At 38.1% G+C, this 18849-nt stretch overlaps 1 protein-coding gene across 1 annotated transcript in view; it reads left to right on the top strand.

Annotated features, from left to right (window-relative positions):
• LOC144659275 (uncharacterized) overlaps positions 1-2492 on the top strand; it is a 5625-nt gene extending 3133 nt beyond the window's left edge. Inside the window, exons 2-3 of the mRNA XM_078519696.1 lie at positions 71-127; positions 1552-2492. Of these exons, the coding sequence (XP_078375822.1) occupies positions 71-127; positions 1552-1841 (347 nt within the window). The 3' untranslated portion in view covers positions 1842-2492. The remainder of the gene's footprint in view (positions 1-70; positions 128-1551) is intronic.
• The last annotated feature ends 16357 nt before the right edge of the window (positions 2493-18849 follow it).

Here is an 18849-nt window from a genome sequence, read left to right as displayed (position 1 = left end):
AAATGCATTTATTAATAGCATTGCTTCAAAATTAATGTCGCGTAACTGTTCTACTTTTTTTTCATGTTAGAAAACGAAATATTGGGACCTGAACATAACACGGAACAATCAGACACCACACAAACACGTAAGTTCACTTGTTTACGCATTGTAATGAAGGCATGTCTTCAACAATACTCTAATGGCTTCACAGTGCATTGTTGTGGATGCTGTATCCATGATACCAGCATCCTCTGTGCTGCAGTGTAAGAAAACAAAAGATATCTAGGGAGCCAGTAAGATCACAAACAATGGACTCAATATAGGGCAATATATCGTCAATTAGATTTCTCTGGGCCTCAAGATGTTTTTGGCAGCTGCAGTCAGTCTTTCCATGAGTTCATACAGGTCTCAAACGATTGACAATGACCATGCAAGGGAGTTTCCTGACAGCTTCAAAATTCAAAACCAAAGCTCTCAGCTCAAACCATAATAAAATATTCTGTGAGCTTATTTGCCTCAAGTATAAAAGGGGATTTTTTACATCTAGTTTGGCAAATGAAACAGGTCGAAACCGATTGGCCACACACCCATATAATGGCGGTTATGTTTGGTTTCGGAACCCCCATTTAATAGGTGTGTTTTTTGGCTTTCGGAGCGGGAAAATGCACATGAAAACCTAACAGGTCCCTCTATTGAGCTTAAAATGAAAAGTGAAACTGTTAACTGGCTTAACAAAAGAGGGCTACGGAGAAAACAATGCTAAAGCCCTGCAAGTGAAGACTATTTTTCTTTACATTCGGACATTCTTGTCCGCGCAAAACTTTCTTCAATAAAACAACAACCCAAAAAACAATTAAGCGTTAAGTTGCAATTTGAAGAAAATTTGAATACCGTATTTATTCGATGAAGCGCCCTGGGCGCTTATTAAATTTTTGGACCTTGAGAGTGGGCGCTTATTCGAGGCTGGGCGCTTATTAAATTTTCGCGATTTTCAGCAAAAAGTAAGTTTATTTATATGACAAAACAAAGCAAAATTTCGACTGTTCATTAAAAGTTTCTGAAAAATATTAAGAAAACTCGGTCATGGGGGAAGTCTTCTTAGTAGTACTTAGTAAATTTCAATAATCAATACTCCTCTTGTACACTTCAGTTTTTTGTGGGGTGGGGGGTGGGCGCTTATTCGAGGCTGGGCGCTTATTAACTTTTCCTACCTTCAGGGTGGTCGCTTATTCGAGGTTGGGCGCTTTAACGAATAAATACGGTATGTATAGTTTAAATCTAACCCTATCTTAACCGTCGTGCAATTTTTGTCGATTGCTCAATAACTGGGTTAAAGCACAATCCGTTCAGTTGATCACTCACATTGCGAACGTAAAAGCTGAGGACTTGAATTGTAGAGTTTAATAAACATCACTATTGTTGTAAGCCTCGGTTTTATTAGCATTACTTGCTAACACGCCTCATAATACCAAGGGTAAATAAAGTTTCAGTTTCAATATAAGCGTCAGGAGAAACAATCATCATTATTAATTGTTTTATATAACACTTTTTGTGCTTTTTGTTCGTCAGCTCAACCCATCAATGCGGAAAATTTACGGCTTACATCAAAGCACATTAAGGAAATAAAGGACGACGTGGGAATGTGCTGGCTGGACCTTGGAATAGAACTTGGGATTGAGCCAGAAGCAAAAATCCATGCACTTGAAAGAGATTGCAGGATCAGCAGGGATAGAGCTCATAAGGTCTTGCAAATGTGGAAAGACCAGAAAGCGAGCGATGCTACGGTGGGACGTCTTGCAAGTGCTCTGACTAAAATAGGACATAAAGGCATTGCAGAAAAGCTGCTTGGTCTTGCATGATAAAATTACAGAAGTGATAGTCTTCTGCTGATGTAAAATTTTTTGTTTCTTGCAGTCGAAGATTACTTTTAATTAAAAATAAACTAATATTACGGCAATAGTTTTTTAATCAAAAAAAGTTGCTGTTTCCGAGTCAAAAGTGTCATCCAGTTTTGTTGGACTGAGAGACGTTTGTCATACGCATCATTTGAATAGTTTTGTATGGTTAAAAAAAGTCACATAAATTAGGAAGCCAGTCAAATTTATTTTGATACTTAGATAAAACAGAAAATGAACTTGGACAGTTAACACATGATAAATTTTAAAAAGTTTTGTTTCTTTTTTTTACTTGAATAAAATTTGTTTTAAATAAATGTTTTTGCAAGTTTAAAATTTAGCAAATTAAGGGTAAGAAAAGCATTCTTAAAATATATAGAAGTAACCTAAGTAACGCAATATACGTCATTTATTATAATGCATTTGTAATGTATTTTGTCATATATTTGTTTGTGTTATAATAAAAATAACAAAATGAATAATCAAGTAAATAGAAAAGCTGGCTTTTTTCAATCTGAGGTAATAACATACATGTTCTCCTGGTTAAGGCCTCTGTGGTTTACTACTACCGGGTAACGGCTAATTTTGTGGCAAAAATACACAGGTGTATAGGAATCAGTCTTTGTCTTTTGCACTCTTAATTTTTATTAGAGAGGTTTTCAATTGAGTGTCGTAAAACCGAAACCAAAGCAATTGCTCTGGCCAATCACAAAGGACTCAGACAATCCAGTGAACCAATTAAAACTCGATCCAATACAAGTACCCGGCAGAAAGCGCGGGAAAACGTGCGTGAGCGAGACGCAATTGGTTTGGTTTGGGTTCTGATTGGTCGAGAAAGTGGCGTGAGATTTCTAAACCAATCACTGAGCGTAGTAATGCAAAACCAAAGCAAGCGCAAATTACTTTCGACACTCAAGTGAAAACCGTTCTATCCAACAATGATTAGTCAAGTACAACTAACGCGCGAAACGATTACAAACAGCGTGGCCGAGTGGTTTGGGGCGCTGCATGTGATGTTGTAATCCGGAGGTCCCCGGTTCAAGACCTGCCCTGGCCACTAGCTGGATTTGGTTCTAGGTTGTCCCGAGTTCAAATCCTCGACCACGCTTTGTACATAGCCCGTGACTGGTCTGTCTACTGCCAGTTGGGATTTTTAACCTTGTTATTTTCATTTAAATATTTGTTTCCTCTGTTTCAGTGGCATGCCTGTAAACTAGCTATCTCGTAGAGATATGAAGTTAAGTGCATGACCACTATAAACACCATGTATTATTTTTATTTTTATTATTAACAGGTTCACGTATTCCTCTTTTTCTTTTGACTTCACGAGATATTAAAAAAAAATGGTTCCGCAATGCGTACATGTATGGACTTTTTTTAAAAGGATGACGTATGTAGCCTGCGAATACAGCCGCCTTTCATCGCTTCCAGATTCTGTCCTTCGTTTCATGATATAAGACCGCTGTAAGGTGCAGTTAAAACTGTATCAATTATTCGCCGCAAGAATGTACGCCCAAATTTCTCGCTGACTGTAACTCACGCTTTGTAAAGTTCACCAATGCTTGAACCCTGTTTCAATTTACTGTCAGTCCTTTACGTTTTAGGTTTTGTAGAGTTAGTACGTGAACATACTGTTTAGGAATTGCGGAATTGCGGAATTATTTTTTGATGTTGAGGAGGGAGGAGAGAAATCAGATCTTGATCACAGTATGTTTTAACCAGACAACTGACAACGATTGCAAACTGTTCATTTTGTTTGACCCAATATTGCGGGTCTCTAAGGCTTTGTCCCCTCTAAGGCTTTGTCCCATCCTCACTTTCCAAGATAGCCCATTGACCGAACAATCGAAGTCTTGTGTAAGATCTTCGCAAAGTTAATTGGAGGTAAGTGAAATCAAGAGAGGATAATGGGACAGAGAGGTAGTCTCCTAGTCTAGGCCTTGGGATATGTCAAAGACAGAAAAGTTATATTTAGCCGCGTGCAAAACGGAAGTGTCTGTTTTTCTTGGCTTCCGCACACGCCATTCATGATCAAGGCGTGAGAAATGTCATTAACAATAGCGGAAACGTTTCATTGATGAGAGCGAGTTGTGAAATAAAATTTTCGCAGGAAATATTAGGAATAAGAGATAGATTCTACAATTTTTTTCAAATCCAATGGCTCGCGAAGAATAAAGTCAAAACCATATATATTAAACCTGCATAAACAGGCACAACATATAACAGATAACAGACCCCACTACGCCTAGAGATACTCTTACATTTCATTCATGCGGTGCCAGACCATACGTGCGAACAGGGGAATAAAAAACCTTCGTTATTTCGAGCACAAGCGACAAAACGCCCGATCGAATACGGCACAGCGTCTCTTCGAAACAAATATATATCTTTTTCGACATTCTCTGACGAATTAGACGAAACCGGAAAAACACAGATACCGGTATGTCATCTGTGATAAGATACATCACACCTTCAAGCAAAGTTAATTAAACAGCCGGGTTCGGCGTCACAAAATAAAATAAAATTACACTTTCAAAGAAAGTTTCCGACAAAGTCCTTCCAGGGCGAACATTTTGAGAGATTAAAACATATCTTGCAAAATGATATCAGCCAAATCAAACCGCACGGGCAAAATCATTTAGCAAATGAGAGAGGTGTTAATGTCTACAAACTGCAGGAAAGCATGCAGATTGTGTGACCTCCAGTCTACACTTTTGGAGTGCCATAAACGTCTATAATTTCGACCTAAAACGCTTCCCAATAATAATTAAAGTATGCAGAAGGAGAAGGCCTTTTTCGAAAGCCTCCTATCCTATGTTGTCGCATTAAAAAAGCAAATCGCTTCAGTAAAGACACGCTTCTCAGAGCGATACTTAAAAGACACAGCGGTTAAAAAATCAGGTCGCAAATAGTAATAACAAACAGTAGGAGTCCGTGTAGGCAAGAGAAAATAATATTTTCTCTTGGTGTAGGCCTGTCACGATTTTTATTTAGCATCTACAGAAGACGCTTACTTTGGAAAGCTTCCGATACAATCTATCATTGACATTAATATCGTTGCCGAACTCTAAACGCCTGTAAAATGCCCACTAAAAATGACATGCTAAATGTTAATTAGCCGATAAAACAAATGTCACGCTGGCCCGATTTATTGACTTTACTAGAACCGGAACTACGCTTTTGTGGACGTCCGCATATCTAAAAATAACTTTTCTGTCTTTGACATATCCCGGCCAACGCCCTCTAAGTCCCTCTCTGTCCCATTATCCTCTCTTGGTGAAATTTAGTAGAGTGGATATCCGTAGACTACTACTGATTAACATTTAAGGTGTTCTTCAAACTTCCGAAATCTGAACAATTTTGCCTTTTCCAAAACTCCTTGCGGTCGGTTTCTCTCGAGTCCCGACCAGCAAGTTTTAGTGGTGGTGCTTATAATGCGGTTATATTTTCTGTCACGATAAAATACCTTTTAGGTACACAAAAAATTTGTGTGGACGAAAAGTTTTAGTCAAAGATTTTCATGAGCAAGTTGCATTTTCTATGCAAAATCACTGCAAAGTCAACTGGAAAAGGTAGGCGAAAACATTACTAATTTACGAAAGTTTGCTTCAATCTGAAATCTGGACAATTAGGCTTTACTACGATCTTCTAAACTGGCTGTGCACAGCGCTCGCATTTTCTTTCGACACCCGACGAATCATTTTTTTACTAAAATGCTATGCATCGGCGGTACACAGACATCCTTTAATTTACTCTAGATTATTGATGCTCCAAGGAGAAAATATAACGCTAGAGGCATGTCAGTTTAAATCAAAGCTTCTAACAACATTTCTATTACAACTAATGTACCCATTTTAACGCTATCACAGCATATCACTGCGTTCGTGATGGGGAAAGAGGAAGTAGACACTTGATACCGCCCTCAAGGGGATGGAATAAAACCTTGAAATCAAACTGCTGTCACATCACTGTTGTGTCTACGATATTTTTAAGAGTCATTTCGATTACACTTGATGTCATTCTTACGGTATCAGAGTATATCACTGCGTTGGTGATGGAGAAAGAGAAAGCAGATACTTCATATCACTCTCAATGATGGGATAAAACCTTGACCTAAATATTTCACATCAAAACATTTGTGTGGACGAACAGTTTTAGTCAAAGATGTTCATGAGCAATTTGCATTTCTATTACAACCAAATCATATACTATGATCGTGATGGCTCGCTCATAATTCTGTAGAACGAGGAAGTGGCACTTGACATCGACTCTCAAGAATATTTAAGCAATAGACCACACTTTCTAGGGCTTTACTGGCGTAATAAAACCACACGGGATGTTGGGAGAACACGAGAAAAGCTTGTAAATCTCCAGCCGGAGGCGAGGGATTTAAAGGTTTTCGAGTGTTCTCCCAACATCCCAAGTGGTTTTATTACGCCAGTAAAGCCCTAGAAAGTGTGGTTTATTGCTTTTATGAAATAACTATAGAAAACGTTCTTCAAAGAAATAGGAATCTGTTTTATTTTTCGTGATCAAATGTCTTATTCTCAACAAGTTCATCGGATGACGCGACAAACCAATCACAGCGGCCGAAAGAATAAAACACAGGTTCAGCTCCACACACACAATCCACAAATCGACGCGACAAAAACGTTTAAAAGTTCTCTTAAAGCTATGAAAGTCATAAGAAGCGGGACTTTACCGGTACAATAGTAAATAGGTTTTTGACCAATAAGAGCGCGCGTAGTATCTGAGTTATTTTATAAAATGGGATAAAACCCTGAAAGTGAACTGTCACATCGGAACTGTATCGGATTAACCGTCTGCGACATTTTTTTTCGTTTTTTTTAGCTGACATTTCGAGACATTAAAAATCGAAAAAAGACAGTAAGTCGAAAATATTCGGTTCTTTTTAATGTTTTCAACTTTGTATATAAATCATGAAATAATAAATATTGACAATTGAAGTAACTATGTTGAAATGCACATGCCAACGTTTTGGTTTTTGACCCAGTTTAGAGTGTAATAAGACAAGTAGTTCAGTTTTTACCATTTTATCAAAACTTTCGCAATCGAAACATCGGTTCGGTTAAAAATTATGGCAGACTACAGGCAAAATTTCTATTTGACAAAAAATATTGACTCGTTCACGATCATGCAACGGCTTTTTATTTGTGATTTTGAACCACACAATCCCTGTGACCAGGCTTTTGCTTTTGGGGGCTTTTGTTGTAATCTTCTTGCCAGTATGAACTAGTGCTATGGAACTTACCATGACGGCTCATGGGATTTGTCATTTTATAAAATGGTGGACGGCCTCAGTTGTAGACAAAGTATGACCTCATGATTGAATCAAGCATTTTATCTGTTGTCTGTTCGAAAAAGCAACCATGCGGGACATTAACCAGAATTCATGGAATCTATTTCATTTCCTTTATACGGCAAAGGCTGACATACATTTTACAACTCGAGATATTATTATCTAAAATGAATGTCGCACATGCGCATGCATTACATCTTTGCATGCTATTCGCAACAAGATTTGGATAGTACATCATATCAAGACAACATCTCCCTGCTAATTCTGATCGATGCCTTCATTGGCTTTCATTCTCATCTCATCTCTGTTTGGTAATCTGTTGACACCGAGGAAAGAAATTAGATCTTGATCATGGCTTTGTAATCAAGGGTTAATATCCTTCTCAAGCAATTGTCTGACAAAGATTGTAAACTGATCATTTTGGTGACCTACTAGCAGATCATGTGCAAGAAAAAAAAATAATGCTTCGTGATAAAATGATAATATGATACGATCATGTGCCTCTTTACCAAGCCTCGGTTAAGGCCTACGCTTGACCTTCTCGCCTCCCTTCCTCGATTGCCAAAATCAAAAACGCGAAGGCTTATGCAAAATCACAGCAAAGTCAACTGGGAAGGTAAGCGAAAACGTTACTGGTTTACGTAAGTTTCCTTCAAACCGAAATCTGAACAATTAGGCTTGACGACGCTTTCCTAAGCTGGCTGCAGCACTCGCATTTTCTTTCGAATTCCGACGAATCATGTTGCACTGAAGTGCTATGCGTCGGTGGTATATGTACATACATCCTTCTCTCTAGATTATTGACAAGAGAAATATAAGGGATACAAACGCTCTAGTGGTAGGTCAGTTTTAGACAAAGCTTCTAACAGCATTTCGATTGCAACTAATGTAATTTTAACGGTATCACAGCATATCACTGCGTTCGTGATGGAGAAAGAAGAAGTAGACACTTGATATCACCCTCAAGGGGTTGGGATAAAACCCTGAACTAAATCTGTCACATCACAGATTTCTCAAGAGAAATCAAATTTTAGGTACACAAAACATTTGTGTGGACGAACAGTTTTACTTAAAGATTTTCATGAGGAGTTTTGAATCACACAACTTTATCGGTTGTTCATACGAACAAGCAACGATGGAGGAGATTTCATATTGTATTCCATTTATTTCATTTCCGTTATACGGAAAAGGCTGACATACTAAAACTTGAGATGCTATTCTCTGAACTGAGTGTCGCACATGCGCATGAATTTCTTCTTCACATGCTATTTTCATCAATAATTGGATAGTACATCATATCAAGAAAACATCTCCCAGCTGATCGATGTCTGTATTCTTATCTCATCTCTGTTTGGTAATCTGTTGACACCGAGGAAAGAAATTAGATCTTGGTAACAGCTTTGGAATTAAGGGTTATTATCCATCTCAAGCGGTCGTCTGACAAAGATTGTAAACTGACTATTTTCATGATTATTTTGGTAACCCACTAGCAGATCATGTGAAAAAAAAACTAAATGTTTCGCAATAAGATAATATGATACGATCATATAGCCTCTTTACTAAACCTCAGCGCCTTATTTGCTTGAATGACCTTCTCGCCTCCCTTCCTCGATGCCAAAATCAAAAACGCGTAGCCAGTAACCTGACGAAGGTTTATGTTTAGGCCTCGGGCGGAATATTTCTTATTATCCCTGATGATGCCGTAGATCGGTGAAAGCTTGGATCTTAAAACTTTTTAACACAGTAGTGTAAGGCCTCAGTTGAACTTTTCACTTTGTTATCTGCAAAGATAACTGGACAAGGTAAGCGAAAATGTTACTAATTTACATAAGTTTGCTTTAAACCGAAATCTGGACAATGAGGCTTTTCTAAACTCTTCTAAACTGTAGCAGACTCATTCTCTTTAGCATTCCGACGAATCGTGTTTCACTGAAATCATTCGCGGTATTTTCTCCAGAATATTGACGATGCCAGGAGAAAGTATAAGGAATAAAACGCGAGTGGTAGATCAGTTTTAGTCAAAGCTTATAACAGCATTTCGATTACAACTAATGTAATTTCAACGGTATTACAACATATTATAATTAAGTTTTCATTTAACGCGCGCTCTGATTGGCTGAAACAGTGTACTTTATCAGAGTCCAGATGTTCGGAGGAAATGTCACGCCATCGACCCAATATGGCCGACGTCTTTCTTGTCTTGAACCTGACATCTTCTTTGACCTGAAAAACGAGAATGAAGACGAGCTTTTAGCGTCAGTTAATTTAAAACGTCCTGTTCCTAACAGCACAAATTGCACGACGATAGAAAGTGAAATTTCGGTACACTGAGTTACGGAAAAAAACACCGAGCCGGAAAGTAAGCTTAACAACAAAACAACCAACCAAAGATTTGTAAACAACTCAAGGCCGAAATTGAAGACATTATAACGAAAGCAGAAACGAAAAACACGAAAGATAGTACAAAATATTAATGGGCTATCTGAGTTTTTGAATATGAGTTTTACATTATTTAAGTACGGAATTTTAGATAAAACACGCACAGCTACATTTTCGTGTAAAAAACAAAACAAACTAACAGCAATTCAAAAAACAGAAAACTAAATTAGCTAGCGAATACACACACAACTCAGACTTATCACATACTAAATAATTTTTTCTGGCGTTTTCAAAACAGCTTGGTGCCGTTAGAGAAAAATTGCCAAAAGTCTTCACAAAGTGACCAACAAAGAAGCTAGACAACAACCTCGGTAAATTCTACGCCGAAGCTTGAACAAAAGACGGTGAACTTTACTCGAGGTCATTGCTTCTTGGATTTCGCTATCGAGAGACACCTAAACAATCCAACCCTAAACCTAGGAATTTTTATTGCAAAAGGGGTTGAATTTCAAGCTTCAAACAAGCTGCTGCAAAGTTAGAAAAAATTGAACAAGCGCGAAAACAAAGAAAACATCGAACACAAGTTTATCTGTCATTCCAGAAGCAGACCTCCAGAAATTAAAAACCTCCAATGCAATTCAGGAAGACAATCCTGTTCCTATATCCTTAACAATGCAATGAATGGAAGGCCACAGCAACCACAGCAGCCGATCGACTCTATTTTTTCCCTTGAATCCGATGGTTGTAAATGATTCGCGAAACACGCCGCACGGCCGCATTTTGTGAAGTACCAGCCACAAGCTTTGAGTAGTTTGTTTTTTCTAGTTGTCAAGTTAACAACGTGCAAGTTTTCATGGGCCAGAATTCAGTCGGTTTTCACTGAACAGTCTTCTTTTCTATCCTGTGTTGTACTAAAAGTCCTAAGAACTTCAAGGACTCGTGTTAAAATTCGGATTCCACTTGACGTTTTCAGCTTGTGGATTTATGAACTTTGATGGTTTCAAACTTGATGGTTTGACAGCTGTTGACAGCTGATGTCTTATTCAACCAATCAAATTCTTTTAACCATTTTAACAAGTTTTGTGATTGGCTAATTGTTGCGTACTTAATCAGAGTACAGATGTACGCTGACGCCACTTCTACATTCGCTTGAAAAAAGTTTGTTTTGAAAATAGTTGCACGAATTCGTGGGAAAATTAATGAATTTCTTAATTATAAAACAAATAAAGAAGCCACTTAGGAAGCGACTAGAGCACTCAAGAAGTAGGGAGAAACACTCGCCTACCGCTCGCGTCTCACCCTACACTTCTTTCGTGCTCTAGCCGCTTCCTGCGTGCTTTACAACAGAACAGAGCACAGTCGAGGCTTCTTTATTTGTTAATCACTGCTTTCGTGATAGCGAAAGGGGATGTAGACATTTGATATCGCTCTCAAGAGGATGCCGGGATAAAACCCTGAAACCAAACTGCTGCCATATCGCTGTCGTGTCTACGATAAATTTAGGAGTCTTTGATGAGGTACAAAAGAAATTCCGCAAAGATCAGGATTCATTAAAAGAAAACTGAAATAGCCAGCCAATTCGGTGAGAACCTGAATAAAAAACTAATTGACAGTTTTTTTTTAAAAAAGTAAGTATGTTTAAATGCGCGTTCCTAGATTTCACATCATTTTCCTTGACTACCATTCGCATTTAATTATAACATACAGCACACCGCTTGTTATAAGTTCAAGTTGACACTTAATCATTTTGTGAAAACGTAAAACATTGTCTCGATATAATGCGCTTTTGATTGTGATTCTATCCGCGTTTTTGATATCTTGTTGATTGTTTAGAAGTTATTGCCACGGTAACCGTGTCAAAGGTTACATTTATCAATTTTAAACGACTTTCTGTAATCATAACTCGCAGGTGACTGCTCAGCTAAACGCACGCTATGTTCAGTTACCGGTGATGATGTAATAATCAGACTGAAGAGTTCATATAGAAACTGTAGGAACTGTGCCGGCGTCCTCGATAAGAAGGAAATAACTGTGCGTGGCTCACACTGTAAGGTAATTTCAATTTGCAAACTTATTTTTTGGAGAATGGTCCTTAAGGACGTTCGCGCTAATTGTTTATGCGCTTTCCTACTGCGCACGTAATTCATGTCGCAACGCCATGTCACGTCATACTTTGAGCGCGCGCACTGAGTAAAATTTCTAAGAACCAGGAAGAGCATATAGGGTGAGTTTCCGTTCCGCTAGCTTCGCTTGTAATTTGCAGGCTCTGTTTAATGGTCGGTGACCCCTACTTTTTCCTTAACGGATCACTTTTGTTTATTAATGTCTACGTTTTGCGAGAAAATGAAAAAATCTATCGAGTGGAAGTTTGATTTTTTTTGTCACACTGACGGTTTGAATTCCACTTTTTTGAGCTTCCTTTTTGCCGTATGACAGTTTCAAATGAGTTTTTTCAGGGTTTAATTTTACAAAGAAGATGGCAAAACTAGGAATAATTAACACAACAGACGCACTACTACAAAATGTGAGTTAAGATCGTTAGCCTCTGTTTACTCATCCTAGATATTTTTAACAAACCTTGTAAACCATGCTGAATTTCGTGCGCCAATTTTTCAAAATCAGGGTAGTTTTCCACACTCTTTTCTCTGAAACGAAGTCGAAATTTTTCTGATTTCTGACACAAATAAATCATTATCTGACCGCAGCAAAATAATTAAAGAAATCGATCGAGTAAAACGTTTAATCCTATTAAGCTTTTTCCTATTGAGATCGCGGAATGGATCCCAGTATTCCCAATTGTCACTATAGTACTATACAGCCTTAGCTTGTAAACTGAAAAGCCTAGCTCACCACGAGTCTCATGTAGCTCACTGGTTAAAAGTTCCGTCAGGCTCAGAGGTCTTTCCCTTTTTGCCGTTGCTTACGTGACAGACTGTAATATACAGTTTTGTTGCACAAATTATCACCATGAAAATGGCGGAAGTACATCATGAAAATTATTACTCCAAACAAAACTTCTGATCAGTCATGATCAGTAATGTCTGGCAAGCCAAGAATGTCAAAAATTTTATTTAATGTTAACGTTCCTAATACACTGTGAGTGAAAACAAACTGTTGCCTGGGCGTTTATTATATATTATGCTGCATGCTGAGACGAAATTGCACTCAGAGTCGGTGATGTTTATTGAAGTTCAAAAAGACAAGATCAAGATTGAAAGGTAAAAAAACCTAACTAAAATGCTTAGCCTTATTTTACGTCGAACAGTAAAAGAAATTGTGTCAGCTTTCTGGTTTTCCAGTAAACTAATTGCCGATTTTCATCTTTGTTCGGTCGCTAGACTGTCCACAGCCCTCTATTTTCTCGTGTTTTTTCGATCGATGAGCGCTGAGAATTCGTTTGCCCTTTTGCGCTCGCTTTGTTCGCTTTTTTGCGTTGAAAAATCGAGAAGCTGTGGACAGTCTATTCGGTCGCTCTCGTTGTACATTTACAAGACCTTTTTTTAATTTAAACTTTTCAATCGCGGCTTCTAAAAATCTACTACGATCATAGTCATCATAAAGGAAACTGAGAAAGAAGCATAAGCCATGTTTTATTCTGTCATAAAACACTTCGGGCATTCGAGAACACTCAAGAAATGTAGAAAACATTCGTCTACAATGTCTATAAAAATCTGTCAAAAAGGGTCAAAATAACTCCTAAACATAAAAAAATGCCTGAAATAACGGTAAAGTTGTAAGAAAACTTGTCTCAATGACCGCTCTGATCTACAATCCGTGATGGCCGTCAAAATCCGTGACGGCTGAACGGCTGTAAAAAATCCGTGACGGCCAAAATAGCTTCTAAACGTCTTTAAATGCTTGAAGTAACGGTCTACAATAGGAAAAAAATATCTATTTAAAACCTGTCTCTTTGACCGCTAATTTACAATCCGTGACGGCCGTAAAAATCCGTGACGTACGTACCTTGTGTCAGCTGCTAAATGTTTGAGAGTGACTAAATTATCCCAATTATGCTGTCCTAAATATGCCAAATTAATGGATAATTGATAATCAGATAATTGATAATTGATAATTGCTGTAATTCCCCGTGACAGGCACGTGACGGTCCCGTCAAGAAGAATATGTCCGGGACGACCGTCACGAGTGCTTGACCGTCACGGGTTTTATCAATGCCCTATTTTCTACATTTCCCTCGTGTTCTCAAATGTCCGTACGCGTCTTGCTTTATGACAGTATAATTTGTTAAATAAATTAACAAATTAAAGTGGTGGTGTTGAATTGCACATTTCAACGTTTTGTCTACATTCTCATCTCATCTCTGTTTGGTAATCTGTTTACACCGAGGAAAGAAATTAGATCTGGATCATAGCTTGGGAATCAAGGGTTTTAAATTTCCATCTCAAGCAATTGTCTGACAAGGATGGTAAACTGATCATTTTGGTGACCTACTAGCAGATCATGTGCAAGAAAAAAAAATAATGTTTCGTGATAAAATGATAATATGATACGATCATGTGCCTCTTTACCAAGCCTCTGTTAAGGCCTACGCTTGACCTTCTCGCCTCCCTTCCTCGATTGCCAAAATCAAAAACGCGAAGGTTTATGCAAAATCACGGCAAAGTCAACTGGAAAGGTAAGCCAAAACATTACTAGTTTACGTAAGGTTGTTTCAAACCTTAATCTGGACAATTAGGCATTACAATGCTCTTCTAAACTGACTGCAGCGCTCGCATTTTCTTTCGAATACAGACGAATCATGTTTCAGTGAAGTGCTATGCATCAGCGGTACAGACATCCTTCTCTCTAGATTATTGACGATCACATGAGAAAATATAGTGGTAGATCAATTTTGTCAAAGCTTCTAACAACATTTCGTTTACAACTAATGTCATTTTAACGGTATCACTAGCATATCAGTGCGTTTGTGATGGAGAAAGAGGAAGCAGATACTTAGTTTAAGGATGGGAAAACCCTGAACTAAATATGTCGGATCACAGATTTCTCACGAGAAATTATGTTTTAGGTACACAAAACATTTGTTTGGACAAACAGTTTAAGTCAAAGATTTTCATTAGCAAGTTGCATTTCTATTGCAACCAAATGATCTAGTTTGATGAAAGTTGCAACATACTACTATGATCGTGACGACTCTTAGTAGAATGGGGAAGTGACACTTTATATCAATCTTAAAAACGTGATAATTCCCTGAACTGTCACATCACTATTTCTGACTGCGACATTTTCTTCATTTTTTAGCTGACATTTCGAGACATTTAAAAATCGAAAAAGACGGTACGTCGAAAACTTTCGTTTTTTATAATGTTTTTAGCCTTGTATATAAATCATTCAATAATTAATTGACATTTAAAGTGAATGCACATTCCAACGTTTTGCTTTTTAAACCCAATCAGAGTTCCATTTCTACCCTTTGATCAAAACTTACTCAATTGAAACATCCGTTCGGCTAAAAAGTACGGTTAACTACAGGCCAGTTTCTATTTGACAATCAGTCGTTTAGTAGAAACGTTAAATGTTGACTCGATCTTGATCTTGATCCAACCATTTCCTGTGATCAGGGTGTTATTGCAATAATTGCTATCTTATTGTTTAGGAGTAGGTGCTATGGTTACTAACTATGGTTACTGTGACAAATCATGTGATTTTTGTTACTTTATAAAAGGATGGACCGCCCCACTTGTAGACAAAGTATAACCTCAAAATAGAAACACGCAGCTTTATCTGTTATCTAAACCAAAAAGCAATCATGCCGGTGATTAACCAGAATCATACTGTATTGATGGAATTTAGTTTATTTCCTTTGACGGCAAAGGCTGACATACATACTACAACTCGAGATATTATTATCTAAAATGAATGTCGCACATGCGCATGCATTTCTTCTTCGCACGCTATTCGCAACAAGAATTGAATAATACATTATATCGAGACAACATCTGTTAGCTGATCGATTTCTACATTCTCATCTAATCTTTGTTTGGTAAGCTGTTGACACGGAGGAAAGAAATTGGATCTTGATCACAGCTTGGGAATTGAGGGTCAATATCCATCTCAAGCTGATCAGTTTACAATCTTTGTTGGACGACTTTTGGTGACCCACTAGCAGATCAAGTGCAAGAAAAAAATAAATGTTTCGCAATAAAATAATATGATACGATCATGTGCCTCTTTACCAAGCCTCGTCCAAGGCCTTATGCTTGACCTTCTTGCCTCCCTTCCTCGATCGATTGCCAAAATCAAAAACGCGTAGCCAGTAACCTGACGAAGGTTTATGCAAAAATCACTGCAAAGTTAACCTAAACAAGGTAAGCGAACACATTAGTAGCTTTACAAAGCTCTTCTAAACTGCCGCAGTCGCGTATCATTTTCTCCCGAATTCCGACGAGTCATGTTTCACTGAAAGGCAATGCATCGGCGGTCCAGCCAATTCCACGGGAAATATAAGGAATAAAAACGCCGCGAGTGGCAGGTCAGTCTTAGTCAAAGCTTCTAACAACATTTCGATTACAACACTGTTAATTCAAAAGATCTGTTTTAGCCCCAAAGTGCCGATTTAGCCCCAATAGGCCAAGGGCTAATTTGGCCCCTTTGAGGGCTATTTTGAAAATTTGGCGCAAAATGGCCCCTGCGAAAACCAATTCGTCCCCATATAAAACCAATTTAACCTTCACTGGAAACCAATTCAGCCCTCAAGTCCATTACAGCCCTAGCCATCATAGCTGCTGCCCTAGTTAAAGGGTCAATTTGGAAAATTACGAAAAAAAGGCATTTTGTCTGTATCATGTTGTTGTGATATCCCGACACAATTAGGCGTGATTTAAAATTTGAGATACAAGCCCAGTTCCAGTCGGCTTATAATGTGTACAGATATCAGGGATGGACTCATGATTTTTGAATCGATCCCCCTTTTATTAAAATATGATTGTGTCGAGAAATGTTTTGTTTTCTCGTGATTTTCTGTTGTTTGATAGATTCCGTTGTTACGATTATTTGTTTCGTTGCGCGCGTTGCGTGCCTTTTTGCGCTGGCCGAGAGGCTCTGGACGGAACATGCGCAATATACGTTCTTCCCGGCGTCCCCTTCGGTACTTTTGGCGCTTGATTCTGAAAGCAACGGTTTCGAAGGTCGCTCCTCATCACTGGAGTTAATTTTTATGCACGGAAAAGAACGTTTTACTCTCGTAAAGCGCAGTTCTAAGAGCTAAGCAGCTGTATGGAGCCTTCTTGCACCGGATCTCAGTTTTGTACGCCTGTTTCGACCGTTCTTGATGACCAAGGTAAGCTCGATTGTGTCCATGTGCTGCCTGAAACCCCTGAAACGAGTGATGGCTTTCCTTACTTTTAAGGGACTCGCACTATATAGGGTAAACAACTGTCTAGATGCTCGCGCAAAATGGTGTAAATGACGAATTTAGACTATGCGATTTCTGTAAAGAACGAAGAAATTTGTAATAATGTGCAGCTCTAGGTTGCTATGATGACACTTGATTTGTGAGTGCGAGATATTGCCTTCTTTTACTCGTTCTAAATTTGTTAATTTTGAAAAAAATGGCCTTCTTTGACTTGTTCTAAATTTAAAAAATAAAAGTAAATTCACTTACCGTCAATTGTACGTGACTACATTCTTAATAAATTCGCCATTAACTTACGCCATTTTGCGCGAGCATTTAAACAGTTGTTTTCCCTATAATTATAGCGCGAGTCCCTTAAAAGTAAGTAATTTAATTGTGCACAAAATATTAATTGTCACATACAGTTTACTCATTTTTAAAAGTTAAATTGCTCACAATTACATGTAATAATCATTACCCGGTAGGTTATTGGGATTCACAACTACTGCTGTAGTTTTTCAATAACAGCTTTTTGTCAACAATTATTCTAAGCCTTTTTTGTTTGGAATGGTGATTGTTGTTTTGTAGTATCCTACCTTGTTAGGCATTGATCATGTAAATCACAATGTTGACCACAATATGTCTCCATACACTAGCTTGCTTAATTAATGCCAAGTTCTCCAAAATCTTATTCAGCATTAACTGTAGATGCAGTGTCCCAATTCCTTCACACATTGGCTTTATGCAAAAGCCCAAAGGGTTACATCATTCATCATTGTTCCTTGTCACCCCCTTGGGAGCATAGGGCGTCCACCAGTTTCCTCCAGCGTACACGGTTCTTTGCTAAACTAAAAGGGTTACGACTACCTGGTATTTGAATAACAGCCATTTGCATGTAATTCCTTTTGTGAGCTAGAGAAAATGTTATTTCTGGCATGAATGAAGTACCGGTAGTCATAAATTAATATTCTAAGGTCACGATTGAGAGGTTAATAGGTTTTATGGAATGTACAGGTTTACTTACATTGTCCTTGTCTAAGCTTGCCTTTATTTTTTTTCTTTAAAGTGTTTTTTGAACAGCTTATTTAATTAAGCATGTTTACATGGGTGCCTATTGTGATGCTTATAATTATTTTGTATTTCCCATTGAAATTAACTGTGGTAGATAATGCTGTTGCATTACAAAGTTGCATCCCAGCAAGTCTGAAAAATGGATTTACACGTACCACATGTACATGTAGATACTGTCTACATACATGTACAATTGTAATTTAAATTAATAGCTTAAAAAAACGTCTTAAGTCATTTATTGAACTTTTGTTTTTTCATACAGTGTAAAACCATACAGTACCTTGGTGCAGAAAAGCTACTGTTAGTGAAGAAGACAAATCCTACTGGTCAGTAAATAGGAGGGATAGCTAGAGTAGCCAGTACAGTCTACTCCTGCCTTGCAGACATCTTGCTATTATGAAAATCCTGTTGTTACAGATAGGAGTTGAAGTCTCAGAGAATGAGAACAGCAATAACCCCTGCTAAGCCTATTGCCTCACTACTAGTTAACTCGAGAACCGGGGCAACAATTATTTAGCTCAGTCAGGGCTATCGTGGATCCTCAGCACGCTTGGCCTGCAGCTTCGCTCTACAACAGGCAAGTTTGCACGGTTCATTCACGCCTTGAAACACCACAATCCCCTCACTCATCAGAGGGTGGCGAAAGTTCAACCTGTTCAACAATTCTTTCTGAACACCCTGGACAAATTATTGTAGAGGAAGAAATTGAAATAAATCTCAAAAGGCAAGTTTGCACGGTTCATTCACTACAACAGGCAAGTTTGCACGGTTCATTCACGCCTTGAAACACCACAATCCCCTCACTCATCAGAGGGTGGTGAAAGTTCAACCTGTTCAACAATTCTTTCTGAACA

This window comes from Oculina patagonica, chromosome 7 (assembly GCF_052425735.1).
Source record: "Oculina patagonica isolate OP01 chromosome 7, crgOcupat, whole genome shotgun sequence".
Classification (NCBI taxonomy): Eukaryota; Metazoa; Cnidaria; class Anthozoa; order Scleractinia; family Oculinidae; genus Oculina; species Oculina patagonica.
The sequence above is the reverse complement of the archived record's forward strand: the minus strand, read 5'-3'. Positions and strand labels throughout refer to the sequence as shown.